The sequence below is a fragment of the Pempheris klunzingeri genome, chromosome 12, assembly GCF_042242105.1.
Source record: "Pempheris klunzingeri isolate RE-2024b chromosome 12, fPemKlu1.hap1, whole genome shotgun sequence".
In the NCBI taxonomy this organism is placed as follows: domain Eukaryota; kingdom Metazoa; phylum Chordata; class Actinopteri; order Acropomatiformes; family Pempheridae; genus Pempheris; species Pempheris klunzingeri.
This window is the reverse complement of record NC_092023.1, coordinates 24,728,513-24,742,306: the sequence shown is the minus strand read 5'-3', so window position 1 is coordinate 24,742,306 and position 13,794 is coordinate 24,728,513. Positions and strand designations below refer to the sequence as shown.

At 41.6% G+C, this 13,794-nt stretch overlaps 1 protein-coding gene across 2 annotated transcripts; it reads left to right on the top strand.

Annotated features, from left to right (window-relative positions):
* The first annotated feature begins 3,605 nt into the window (after positions 1–3,605).
* Positions 3,606–12,371, top strand: LOC139210510 (RING finger protein 122). Of its 2 annotated transcripts, none has more exons than XM_070840516.1 (6): positions 3,606–4,246; positions 8,048–8,204; positions 9,464–9,506; positions 9,612–9,653; positions 11,122–11,204; positions 12,017–12,371. In XM_070840516.1, exons 1-6 carry the CDS (start codon positions 4,222–4,224, stop codon positions 12,135–12,137), a joined length of 471 nt encoding a protein of 156 aa, XP_070696617.1. In that variant the 5' UTR covers positions 3,606–4,221; the 3' UTR covers positions 12,138–12,371. The 2 variants fall into 2 exon arrangements, with proteins under 2 accessions (XP_070696617.1, XP_070696618.1); XM_070840517.1 differs by having other exon boundaries at positions 3,643–3,730; positions 12,017–12,370.
* The last annotated feature ends 1,423 nt before the right edge of the window (positions 12,372–13,794 follow it).

Here is a 13,794-nt window from a genome sequence, read left to right as displayed (position 1 = left end):
GCTGGGCACTTTATTGCATAGGTTCATACTCATTTGAAACCATCACACCCAAGAAGTGAACACGCATACAGGTTTCTTCATTGTTTTCACACTACACACACGTTATTGTATGGTCACGTTCATGTCAGCACAAACTGGAAAAATGTCAGCTTTCTAATCGCTGTGATAAATTGGTTTCATTTCTTGTAATCCGGCAAAATATGATCTCCTTACAAAGAAAGAGGCTAAAAGATTTGCATGCTATTTGTAAAGCAGCACACGTGTTACATAAGATGACACATGAACAAAATTAGTACGTAATAATATAATACTACCTTCAAATGAAGATGTAAACATTACATTACTGTTGGAAAAGAGGGGGAAAAAGATGTTCCAAATTTTATTATAGCGCAATATAGTAGCCCTATTTGTAACAGACATCAAGGTCAGTCATCAGAAGGATAAGTAGGATTAGTCAAATTTGAAGAAGACTTAAAATCCTGTAGGCGTAATATAAGTATATTAGTTTCTTGAGCAGATGACTCAAACATTACTGACTCCATTCTGTGGAGTCTCAGTGAAGCCTGAGTTTATTATGGTGCCCAATCCTCTTTTCTTTTTGCAACACACATTGAATTTTGTGCCAGTGGAGTTTGGAGACTCTGTTTTGTGCTTCAGTATGAAGGATTGTTTTGGAAACCAACAGTTTCCCAGGAGCTGTAGTCAGCAATACTCTGCACTTCTGCACATCAGCCACCAGATGGACGTGTGGTCACTCTGAAGTAAGCCTCACAGATATTACAGCTGACACACTTAAACCTGTTGTATTGATTTGTACAGTCGACCAATTGTGTTTTTATCTATGACTTAATTCTGTGGTTTCACCTTTCTGTTCATTCTAAGCGCCAAGTGAATGAACACTGATTCTCCTGATGAAGACAAACAATCAAAATGAAAAAATTAAAAATGAATAGCACTTTCAATTTACACTTAGTTTGCCTACAGATCATGTGTCTATTTGTCTTTTTAAATCTGCATGTAACTTCCCCACTTCCCAGCTATCAGTACGTGAGTGGTGACCTATTTTCCATTGTATTTCCATTTTAATTTCATATAATGTAATTATATCAAACATAACCAGAACAGGAAATCAGTTTTGCTGGACTTACTCTCCTTAAAATGCCTTTCTTTGTGAATTGCCCACGTGAGCGCAACATTTCTCTATAGAGAAAATGTCCGTTGTTTACTCCAGGCTGAAAGTATTTACTGGCTAATGACCGAAATCATTTCGCAGGTTGTAGATTTGGTTCCACAAATACGTCAAAGCAGCTCTGGAGGCAGAAATAAACTCACTGGTTGGATTAATCCTCACTTGGCCCATAACCTCAGGGTGCATTCAAGTGTGTGTGTGTGTGTATGGTGCTTTAGTTGAACTCTGGAGTGTTTTCTCCTTTGGCTCACTTCCTTTGGTCAGGTGAGAGCATTTGAAATAAAGTAGCAGCAAATAACAAACTCGATAAGACAGAAGAAAATGTGAATATCCATGTGAACTGTTTTGCAGCTCATTATAGAGATTAAAACACGCTCCAAACTTATTGTATATATTCCTCTTCATCTCTAATGACTAGTTCATTTTACCTCCCATCGGTCATAGCTGTGCTGTGTCTAACATTCCTCTCATGGTTACTTATCTGGTTTAACTTTCTCTCTCCCTCTCTCTCTTTCTACTGTCTCGTCATCTGCCTCTGACACTGATTTATCCTCACAGTACTGACTGAATGCCTGCTGGTCCCTATCCAAGTAAGGTTTGACTGACATGGCTTCTTGTAGCCTGCTTCAGATTGAATTACTGCTGGAGAATATTATTTATTCACCCAATTAAACTGACAATTTTATTTTGCACCTTCGAGAGGCTGGGGACCTGTGAGAGACAGATTAAAAAAAAAAACAAGGTTAATATCCAGATTCCAAAAATAATGGATCCTACACTTCCCATAATGCAAATGATTGTGTTTTTCAGACTTCAGAAAGACTATTCAGCCTGTACTCCTATAAATTACAGCATACATTGCTTTGTCCCACATTTTTAGTGTGTAGTATATAAGTATATAACTATAATGTATGTATTTCTTGTTAATGATTCAATGACACGACCCCAAACATCATTGTTCCTCAGATAAAAACATACATGTAACTATTTCATAGCTCTTGCTCTATGTTTCTTAGCCGAATGTTTAGTGACCCATCAGCATCACAAGTAGTTAAGAAACACACGTTATTTAAAAAGTTATTAAAAAGCAAATGTCATGTTTTATCATTTAAAAATTACAAAGGGAAAACACAATAGTTGTTCTTCTCTTGGTATCTCACTGGTACCTCCCATGTGCACCAAATAATTACACTCTAATTTTTGGGTTGAATGAAAATATTTTGTTCAGCAATTTAGGGCAGGAACGTGATCATATTTAAAGGGGCACTCCACCAATTTGACACATGAAGCTCCGTTTACTAAAATTGTTCACAGTTATATTCTTATAGTGTAGAAAAGCCCCAGAGGCCTTTGTGATTTAAAAGATGACAATAAAATAGTTACATTGATCCATTATGGGGATCCCGAAGCAGCCATGTGCTGTCAACCCCTATTTTTCCAACTCTTTGCATCGTGTATGTAATAAACCCATATTGTAGCAATATATGTGGAAAAATGCACCTTGCTTAAACAAAATGAAAGCAGGATCTGAAACTATCTGTTAACTCAGGGCCCCTAAATACACATTTTTACAATTAACACCACAAACTAATTGCCACAGAGGGACCTGTGGGTCCCAGGGGCCCGCTTTGCCCAGTTTATGGTCCAGCCTTGGTGGAAATGGACCAAATTTGTCATATGAAACAGCTCAGGTTATGATCTTTCTGTAAACCAAGAGAGAATTTCTATGAGAAAGTGTTGAGATTGATCAGTTCTACAAATAGCATGTAATCGATCAAAGTGCACGATTATCCATCATATCACACTCTTCTCACGCCTGTTTCCACATCTGCCTGTCTGCCATCTGCTCTGCAGCTACTTCAATAATAGCTTGCAGCTGCAAAGGAAGGAGGAGATGCGGGGGAGGAGGTCGAGGGGGGTGGGGGGGTGGAAGGAAAAACCCAGAGGGGCGAGAGGTAAAGGGAGGGCAGGCGGGCGGGCGGTGAGGGAGGAAGAAGGAAGGAGGGGGCGGTGAAAGCAGAGCTGTGATGCAGACAGCGAATCACATGAGCAGGGATCTGTTTACAAACTGAGGGCTGTAGACGAGAAGTGGAGAAGAGAGACGAGGAAGGAGAGAGGAGGAGAGTGAATGTGAGAAGAAGACACAGGAGAGGAGAGCCTGGATCTGAATTAACATTAGCTGCATTGTCTTCCTGTGTTATAGAGCGCCCTGTGTTCTTTGTTGAGAGCAGGAAGACAGGGGAGGAGATGAAACACTGAGGCTGCCTGCCTGCCTCTCTGCCTGCCTCTCTGCCTGCCTCTCTGCCTGCCTGCCTGCCTGGCTGGCTGGCTGGCTGCGCTGCCGGGAAACCCATCCATGTCCTTCCCTTTGTCTCTCCATAATTGGCCACGGCAGGTTTTCACAGCCAGAGAGGAGGAAAGCGACGTGGAGATCTAAAAGGAGAGGACAGAGGAGAGAGAAGAAAAGAAGGGAGGGAGACACTCGTGACAATGTTTTGAAGGGGAGACAAACCAAAAAGCAGGAACTGCGCTTGGCCAGAGGTATATAACCAGAATGCTGGATGGGATTTGGAGTATATTTCTTCATTCTGTCAATGACATTGGTGTTTTTATATCCACAAGGCTCACAGGTTAATCTCCAAACCTGTTTTGTTTGCCTTTCAGTCAAGATGTTAAATCTCTTTGTCTGATAAATTTACAGTTGTTTGGGAATCTAAATCTCAATTAAGGTGGATGTTTGCATCACATTTTGGGCGTTAATCATCACTGCAGAATAAGGTATCAGTGTTCAAATGAGCCTGAAGCCTTCTTGAGGAACTGGGCGTCTCTAATCAGGTCTGCTTACCCCAGACCACGAGGATTTAACCCACTGCACAGCTGCTCTATCAACTATCAGGGTAAACTAGTCAGAGCGTAAAAAAGTAGTGGGTGAACAGGTCAAAGCTCTTTTGGTGAAACGAAACCTTGTGATTTTGGAGAGGTCACGACCCCAAAGATTTTCTGGGTTTGCCAACTGAACATCAGCACATTTGATGCATCCTGTCCAGTGGTGTAACGGTAAGTGTCCTGGAGCCAGATGCACCATTTTTTCTTAGGTTCAAGCTTAGTAATGTACTTGTTTTGTAAGTGTGAATTTACACATCGCTCAACAGAAAGTTGCACAACACAAACTAGTTTGATTTTGTGCATGCTCCGCCATGTATCAGGCTTTGTTACTGGTTTACCCCATCAATGCTCCACCTTGGCACCCTGAAACAGATCTTTGCACTCGCCGCCCAGTCAAGTGGTATTATGCTTGTCCTAGAAAACAGCAGCACACCTGTCGCTCAGCTTCCTTTTTCACTCAGACACCTTGAGCACAGACTCAGCACTCAGCAAAACTTTCACCCCCCCCCTCTGGGGTGGGCCTGAGATGCCCCTCTTTGTAGTCCTGTTGAAATTTCTCATTATCTATTTCAACCTGTTGGCTGCCTCCGCTTTGCCCAGCGCTAGAGGGGGAAGCAGTAATGGCTAACTTATCTCGGTACCAATACCACATGGAAGATGACCGGTTAGGGAGTTCCTGCTGCCTGTCCGATGACATACAGCACACTTCTGCTAACTGCCAGGCTAATTCCTCCTCTCACCCTCTGTGTCACTAGCTAACACTAGTTGGCCAGCTCTAGCATTTCTTGTGATACATGATTAGGGGAACTCCACTTGGGATGGGTTAGCTTCTTCTCTCCGTAACTCAAGTGGGGTGAATGAGGAAGAGATGTGTCAGTGCTTGGTGTCTCCCCCAGCCTCTATCTGTCCCCCCCCCCCATGCCTCATGCCCCCACTTTGGAGAAACCTAAGCACTTCCACTGCATGTCACATGCAAAGGTTTCTTCTCTCTACCTCACACCTGTCTCAGGTGAGGTGAACAAGGGGAGGTCCGAGGTGTCATGGCCGTTGATCTGATATAACACCTAAAGCTGATACTTAAACCAGTAGCTGCCAGGTGTAACTGTCCCTAAGCGGAAAGAGACAACTGACAAAGCTAACGTTAGCTCGCTAATGTATCATTTGTTAAAATCTAAGAGTAAAAGAAGTAACCTGATGAAAATGATGTTTAATGGAGATGTAAACTTCTAAAAATAAAAGTTATTGCAGTCAAAGTTAGACTAGTGTTAGCCAAACGAATAAATAACGTTGGCTGGATTATCTTAATTGGATATTTCTTACTCATTCCAAACGGCATGGTTATTTAGTAACTCAGCAGCTCACTAGTTTGAAACTAGCTAGAAGATACCAACAACTTACTTAGGAAGTTTCCACATAACCCAATACCCAATTTTATACACAAAGTTGAGTCATGATGACCAATAAGAGCCATGGTCAATGTGTAATGATGTGTTTAATCACTGACATGACCTCAAACGTATTCAAAAAAACTACAGAACCCTCTAAAGGATGTTTTTTTGTGCAATCAGGTTCCAGCCAAAACACATAAAACCAAAGCTACTCTTCAGGTACAGTCCTGTCCAGACTGCATGCATTTGCACACCTTTTAGCGCTCCACTATCAATGATTCACTAACATCGTGCTAAGATTACAGCAGCCTCCTCCTCCACCCGAACCTCCTTGTCTGATCCCCGCACTAAACAGAAGGCTGCACCTCCCTGCCATGACCTCTGTCATTAAAGAATGACCTCTGATCCAGGAGGTCACCACCGCAGTTTAATTTGCGCCACTTGACCTCAAGAAGTAGTCAGGTGCTGCAGTGTAAAGCTTACATGTGGCAAGTGGAATGAACAGTGGCACGTTCAAACCCCTGGGGCTGAAAACACTTTCTCCCTGAGTGCAAACTCCTGCAAATAACTACTCTAAGGCCAAATAGCAAGTGGAACATATTCCTGTGTGACGCAAAGGCGGTTGTGGAAATTCGCATGAAAGTGCTGAAGAGACGCTTTTGCTGTAGGATCTATGAATTTTGTAAATATGTGTTAGATTTCTTCCCTGCTACAGCTACTGAACATCATGAAAATCTAAGTTCCCCTTAATAGACTGTTCCTGTGTAGCTTAACTCCTCTTGATCCTGATTACTATTGATTTTTGCTATAAAGATTTTACATTACTTTCATTTGGCAGGCACTTTTGTCCTAAACAACTTACAAAAAGTGCATTCAAACCATGTAGGAGTAAGAGCTAGATACCATCCAAAGTTGGGAGTGTACAAGTGCTTTTAGATTTTTAGCCTAGAAAACATTGATTATAAACATAGTATATGTGTTTACTCTACAGATATAGTAGAAATGTGGTAAAGTCAATTAAATGCAGGTTTACACACTGCCTGCCACTGTGGAGCATGAGCCAGCCTTACGAGTTACACAAAAACGTACACACACACGTGTGCCTCTGAAAATCCAATACCCCACAACCTCGCCTTCAGGAGGTGGACACTGGGAAAGTATGGGATCACCAGACAGGTTGATGTATGATGGGGTATGTTTGTCATGAGGACCTGTGTGGGTCATGAAAACACACAATGAAAGGACATTGTGGACAACCTCTGCTCCACACAGAGTGAAAGGGTTTACTGTAAGAAGAAGACAGACACTTGTACATGCAGAACTGTCCCAACATCGGTCTGGGGACAATCCATGGTGTCATAACCTTGCACCCTAACCTCGTCCATCAGAGCTGCTTTATTTACAGAGCTATAATACAACTGTAAACCTACATTAATTCATTTGTCTGAAAATGAATGTGTTATTTTGACTGTAAAACCAGAAGTGCAGAACTGGGTGATGAGATCCTGTGGGTTTGTCACTGAGAGCGACAACACACCCGGGCATTTGATCCGGGGTTGATATAACACATGTATCAGTGCAGCTCAAATCCCTGCTCCAACCTGACGATAAACGGAATTCTAACCTTACAATTTAAGGTGAAGGGCTAAAATATACTCTGTGGAGTTCAACCAGCTTTTTGGTGAGCACGTTGGTCCCCACAGTGAGAGTGGGCTGTCAGGAGCCCAGTCAGAGAGAGAAATGATCCAACACTCAGATCACTCATAAAGAATGGAAACATGGAAGCTTACCCACTCTACAACAGATGCAAATCAGGCATTTGCAAGTGATGTGGGCTAACATCATTCTAAGTCATTAACAGTGTGGCTTGATGCTTTCAGACGCAGCTGAAACACTCTTTACGGACTTTGTGTGGAAAGTTATCCAGTTTTTCTTTGCCAATTCTGCTGAGTTTCTAAATGCCACATGATGTAGGCTTCATTCCTTACACGTGGATTTACTGACTGTGGCTTTGTTTGCTGCGGCTATTCATGCTTATAAAATGACATTTTCACATATTTTCAAAATCCACTTGAAACCATGAATGTGTATTTGCATTATTACCAACAGCAGGCTAAATTCATGAGTGCCTTGTTCTTTGTGTGAAGACAAAGCTGACTCTGAACGCAGTTGGTTTAAACTCACATTACTGGCCAATACCAACCATTCATGAGTACATTATATGTTAATATGATGCAGGTTGATTACTAGCTGTATTTATTGATGAGACTGCTAATCCTTCATTTTATACAGAAAAATTCTAAATGAATTTTTATCCACTTCGACACAAATATGCATGAATTTTTGCACTGGTATAAATACATATTTAATGGATATTCAGAATGCCTTTTTACTTAATGCTGTTACAGAGACAAGAACACACATCTGAGAAAACATCTTATCATGAATATCATGATAACTGAATGCTGTTCTACTGTGATGGTACTGGTGTAACCCTGATATATATACGTTTAGCTGATTCCTGGCAGCCATGTTGCCTCAGCTGTGCTAACAACAACTTGTTCCATGCGTTCTGTCCTCTCAGGGTGTCTGTGTGACCTTGGATTGCAGAACGTGGACCCCTACTGCAAGATGACTTCTGAAGAGGTCTTTCACCTGCCGCTCAACGTCTACATCATCATCCTGGGCATCGGCCTCTTCATCCTCATGCTCAGCCTCATCTTCTGCTGCTACCTGTTCAGGTATGAGACGAGAAACAAGGCTGAGCTGGGGCCTCCTGTGCAGGCCTAGCGCGAGTCTCAGGCTGCTAAATTCCTCATTTGGAACAAGAGTGCCACAGACCATTAACCTGTAACCCTCAGAGCATACCACAAGTTAATTTCTGCAGAACTCTTCTGTTTTATGGGTCTATCTGAACGTTTTGCATATATATAGCTGTAGTTTCTAGGGCGAGAACAGCAGATCTATACTCAGAAATAGTTAATGTTATCAAAATGCTCATGATTAAACAGCTTCAGGCTACAAGTATCTATAGGTTGTATGGCTTCAAATTTAACTTGACTTTAATTTAACTTTATCTGCACATGACCTGAATTCTAGTGGCCATAATCATAAAACCATATTTTCAACCCTAAATACAATATGTGACGAAACAGCACTTATCTCAATGCTTCTGTGCTTTAAAGATTGTTGAATGAATTTTATTTTAATGAACTACACTCAGTTGATTCAGGTCTGTCAAGGTGGAAGCTTCTCTGCAACACAATATGATAATAAACCAAGACAAACAACAGATTTCCTCTCAGAAATAAAACAACTTTCCTGTAAAAGTAGGAAGAGCGATGTCTGATAAATCACAAAGGTACAAGTGAACGCCACATAAGGCTATTTCAGACAGGCTGGGATTACAGGAAGTCAGTGCACTGCTGTCAGCTTCTAGGATTTCTGGAAAAACCTGTTCAAAGTTTCACCTTTGGCAAGCAGGTTCATTTATTTGGCTGTCAGAAAGACTTCTGAAAAATCTATAACAGACTGCAGGATTATGTCAGGCTGGTAGATTTACTAAGGTGCATTTCAAACACATAGTTGCGAGCCCTCAAAGTTGCCTAGAATAGCTGTAAGGTCAGTCATTTCCAAGAGGGTTTCAGACCTGAAAATGGTGGGTATGAATACAGTTTTTTACTTGTTCGCTGAATCTGAAAAACGTTGATCCGTTTACGCTTTCAACAGCCTACGATCAACTTAATAAAACAGAATTTCATGACAAGTGCACATTCTTGAAAGTGTTATGGATCTGCTCGTGGGGAGCGTAGGTGCGCAGGCTGTTACTTGAATGTGGCGTTGTGTGAATTCCAGGGCTGCTTGAAGCAGCATCTCAGCTGATTCACTCAGCATGACGAGACGTGTCCTGAGGAGGACAGATACGGAGCCGCCAGCCACATAATAGAATTTTCATGACTCTGAATTACAGCATGATAAATTTGTTGTTTGTGCTTCACAGACTCAGGCGACAAGGTGCAAGGGAACAGTATGGCTACAACGAGGTGATATGTTAACACTTTATCCACTGACACATTCAGACTATATTCATTTGCATGTCTGTCTGGTGACCTATATACATTTTATCATAAATCTGTTCTTGTCAACAGGTTGTTTTGAAAGGAGCGGGGAAGAAACTGAGCCTGCTTGGTGTAAGTTGACTACAGTGTGCATGGGGGGGGGGGCACTTTAAAGAAAAGGAGATGCCCCAGGCTAACCGGCTAATGAAATAAATGTGGAAAACATATCATAGCCGTTTAGTGACTCAAGTGTTTTTTAAAATTGAATGATGGCTATACTTTTCAGCAATAATTCACTGCCATAACAAGCTGCAGTAAATCTGTAATTCCTTGGAAATTTGGCACAAATGTCCAATTACAGCGTAAAAAATGTTGCACATGCAATCAGCTTCTGAGTCACTGCTGCCCCAGCCATAATTTCACTGAAGTTCAGAGGAGAACCACACAAGCAAACACTATTTGGTTATTGGTGATGTGGCTTTTTTATAAGCCATGTTCCAAATCCATACAACATAATAATTGAGACCAGGGGCTGGATTAAGATAAAATTTAGGAAGATCCATAAGAAAACGATCTTAAGTGCAATGTTTTCTTAAGAACAGTCTCATTCAGATAAGATGGGGGCTATGGCATGTGCATGAACTACACATGGCATCATTGACTATCAACATGGATTTTCCTCTCTTACTGCAAAGTACTTCCACTTAGAAAACAGTTTGGACATTTTTATAGGGAAAAGTAACTTCAAGTACAGGAAAAGACTCAACATTAGTTATTCCCTTTTGAATAAATGCCTTTTAAATGGTAACTGTCAAATTGGCAAGCTTATTTTTAGTAGACTTTAGACGTCCGGCACCAGTGACAAGCTAAAAGTACCAAATGTTGAGCTAAATGTTAGATAATGTAAGTAAACATAGTAAGGCTGAAATTTCAAATTAGTTGTCTAAAATGTGTTTAAATGAATGAATCTAGAGGTTTACCTTTTAAGACAAGTTTATCTTAAGGTGGAAAAATATAAGACATTTGCTGTCAAGAATCTTGTTATTTTAGAATAAGTTTTCTACTGTTTTATAAGGAGGAATCATAAGAAGAAAGTAAAAACAAAAGAACTTTATTCATGAATATAAAATCTTCTTAACTTTTGTCTTAGGACTCTAGTTAAGAAGAAAGCATTGCTTAAAAAGTTTTTGTGAGTCTGACTTTGGAAAAGTAAGAACATGAAGGATCCTCAAAGCTGTCGGTCTGCAGCCTGAATTAGCCCAAAGAAAGAAAGTGGTCCTGCTCCATAACTCACACAGACACATGGGAGCTGCTCACAGCCAGCAACAAACTGAGCTGCTCTTCAAAAAGACAAGCGATCCATGCTTGGATATTCATTTTGCTTTCCCTTTGTTAAACTACAGAATCTTTATACCAAATGCAAAATCAGTAGTAGTATGAAATAAGGGGTAAGGGGAAAGTTCTATTGGAGATTTTAGCAAAGAATTACACAGTAGTAGCTGCTGAAGTGGTGCACTGTCACATCTTAGTTACATGACTTACAGTGACAAGTGTGTCGGTTATCTGAGCTGATTTCATAACCTGTATTTCCCCTTTTCAGCAAACGTGTGCGGTGTGTTTAGAAGAGTTCCGCAGCAGGGACGAGCTCGGGGTGTGCCCATGTTCCCATGCTTTCCACAAGAAGTAAGTTCGTCAACCTCGCCTTTTAATCATCCGACTCTCTTGAACCTGTATTTCAAAGTTACAGTCAAATGAAAAAAAAAAAAAAAAAAACTCCATTTGTTGAGCTCTTTCACAGACTGGTTATCATGCAGCTAATTTTATTGACTCTTACATTATGTTTGAGACTGAAGATACAAACAATCTTCAATTGAAGCCATGTGGAAAAGCACTTTTGGAACAGCCATTGTGTCTCCACGGGCTTCACTTCTAAAACCACAAAATATTATCATGGCCTTAATTCCTTCAAATTTTGGTAAAGACTTCTTGATGTGCAAAAATCCTGGCTAACCAGTTTGAAGGAATGACTCATAAATTCCCCTTCATGGTGGATTTCTGCCTCCAACTTAACAGCTGAAGCAGTCAGAGACGTAGTGAAACTCAGAAAGAGACGGTGAGCAGCGTTATCAGGGTGCCCTGCAGAAAGTGAGGAGCAAATTCCTGACAACATATGTCCTTGCATGTTTGAACATGAGCTTGCATTATGCAGCTGAGACCTGTTTTAGCCCTGCGGCGTAGGTGTGACATCGACGGCATGGCTTTTAGACCGGTTTGCTTATCTTTGTGATTGGCATTTCTCTACCTGCCTGTAATCTGGGCTAACATCCTGTACCGTGTGTCTGTCCTGTTTTACGACTGTTTGTTGAACGTCTGTCTCTTGATTCCAAAACCCGTAACTACTCAGTTGCAATGCAAACCTTTGCTTACTCTGCCTTCCACTGAAATGACAAAACCAGGTCACGTGTCTGTGTGTCTCATCTATCTGCTTTCCTCAGGTGTTTGCTAAAGTGGTTAGAGATCCGCAGCGTCTGCCCCATGTGCAACAAGCCCATCTGCCGCCTCCAGCCGGACCCCCCACAAGCACCTGAGCGGCCACAGAGTCTCCTGGAGGTCTAAGAGGGCAACGTATGTCCGGCAGCACCTCACTCTCTCCTGTCAGTTGACACCCGTCGCTGTAGAGCGTCCTGTTTCACCGTCCAACAGATGGTAGTTTTAGTAACGCAAGCATGTTGTGAGGCAGATCCACTCTGGAGGTAGAAATGATTTCGTTGTCTGAGTTAAAGTGCAGAGCCAAAGAACCTACCAGGCAAACTATATGGTGAGGGGTTGGGGAGGGGGGGGGGGGGGGGTGTCGTTGTTAGCAGATTAGGACTAACAATCGAGACTAGATTCTGCAATTTTCAGTCCACAGCCGGATGCTTAAACTAATACATAAGTGCCTCAAAGCTGCAGATCCTCTAAAGGCCACAAAGAAACAAAGTGGGTTGTGAAGGTTGTTTGTCAGTTAGCTTGCTCCACTTCATATGCATGTTTTCTTTAAAATAGTTTTATCAGGAGGATAAAGGCTTAAAGAGAGTCACATGTGCTTGTTGCACCTGCCCGTCTGATTTAACTGGAATTAGAATCAAAGGAGAGCAAAGCAAAGAGCATTTACAGTGACTGAACCGAAAGAGTGTAAACTGCCCTCAGTAACTGTCACAATAGAAAAAATGAAGTCTATAGCATGCACATTACTTGTTGATAAGAAATACCTTCATTTTTCTGAAAACACAAACTGTCATTATGAGAGACTATGAGCTGTAACAGCACACAGTGATGATGTGGTAGGACACTTAAAGCCTCTATGTGTCTTCTCCCTCTGAGTCACCCAAACAGCCAAGCTGTGTTGGTTCCTCAGGATGTTATTGATGTTAATGCGGAGTGTTACTGCTGTATCCAAACTTGAGCGATTATTTGTGCCTCAGGAGCAGCTCTGCCTCTGAGCAATGTTTGCATGCCAAACTCCAGTCGGTGCGTTTTTCATTCTGCCCCAAAACGCAGCGCCACATCAATATGATGCGTTTCACCACAATGTAAGAGCCTGGAGCTTGGAAAGAAGAAGATTCAATCACCAGACAGCAGCTTTGAAGATATTAGACCCTCCCGCAATGAGGTTGCGTAAAAGAGCACTTTTAACAAAACAGGACATCTGTAAACTAACAAGAATCAGTGGTGTGTGTGTGTGTGTGTGTGTGTCTTGGCTGTGGTCCTCCATTGTCTCACAGTCAGTCAGTGTGTTGCCAAGCTGAGTGACGGTGGTGAAGCCATAAACAGCAAGACAGTAGAGTCGTATGGGATCTGGCAGAAGAAGACAGCTACACCACTAAAATAACACCTATATACAAGGTTTTTTTTTTTAAGTTATTCCTAAAGAACTGCTTTGTATCATAACTGGCTTTCAGTAACAGGTATCGTGCGTCAGTGATGCTAAAACACTTGGAATGTCATTCGTCATGTAGTTGGACGTCACCGTCGCCTGTGGGACAGAACTGAACCAACCGTTCTTCAATGAATCTCTAGCTCCCGATGTGTAAGAGCTGCTGTGTACTGAAGTGATATAAATAGACACACTGCACTGATATGAAGAGCCTGTTTCAGCTGGTTTCTTGTCTGAGTGAGGTGCACCATTATTCTCTGTATGTACCATGTAATATACTATGTGTAAATTGTAAATGCTTTTAAATTTTCTGACTTTAGGAAAAAAAAAATACATAACCAGTGTTTTGATAAGGTC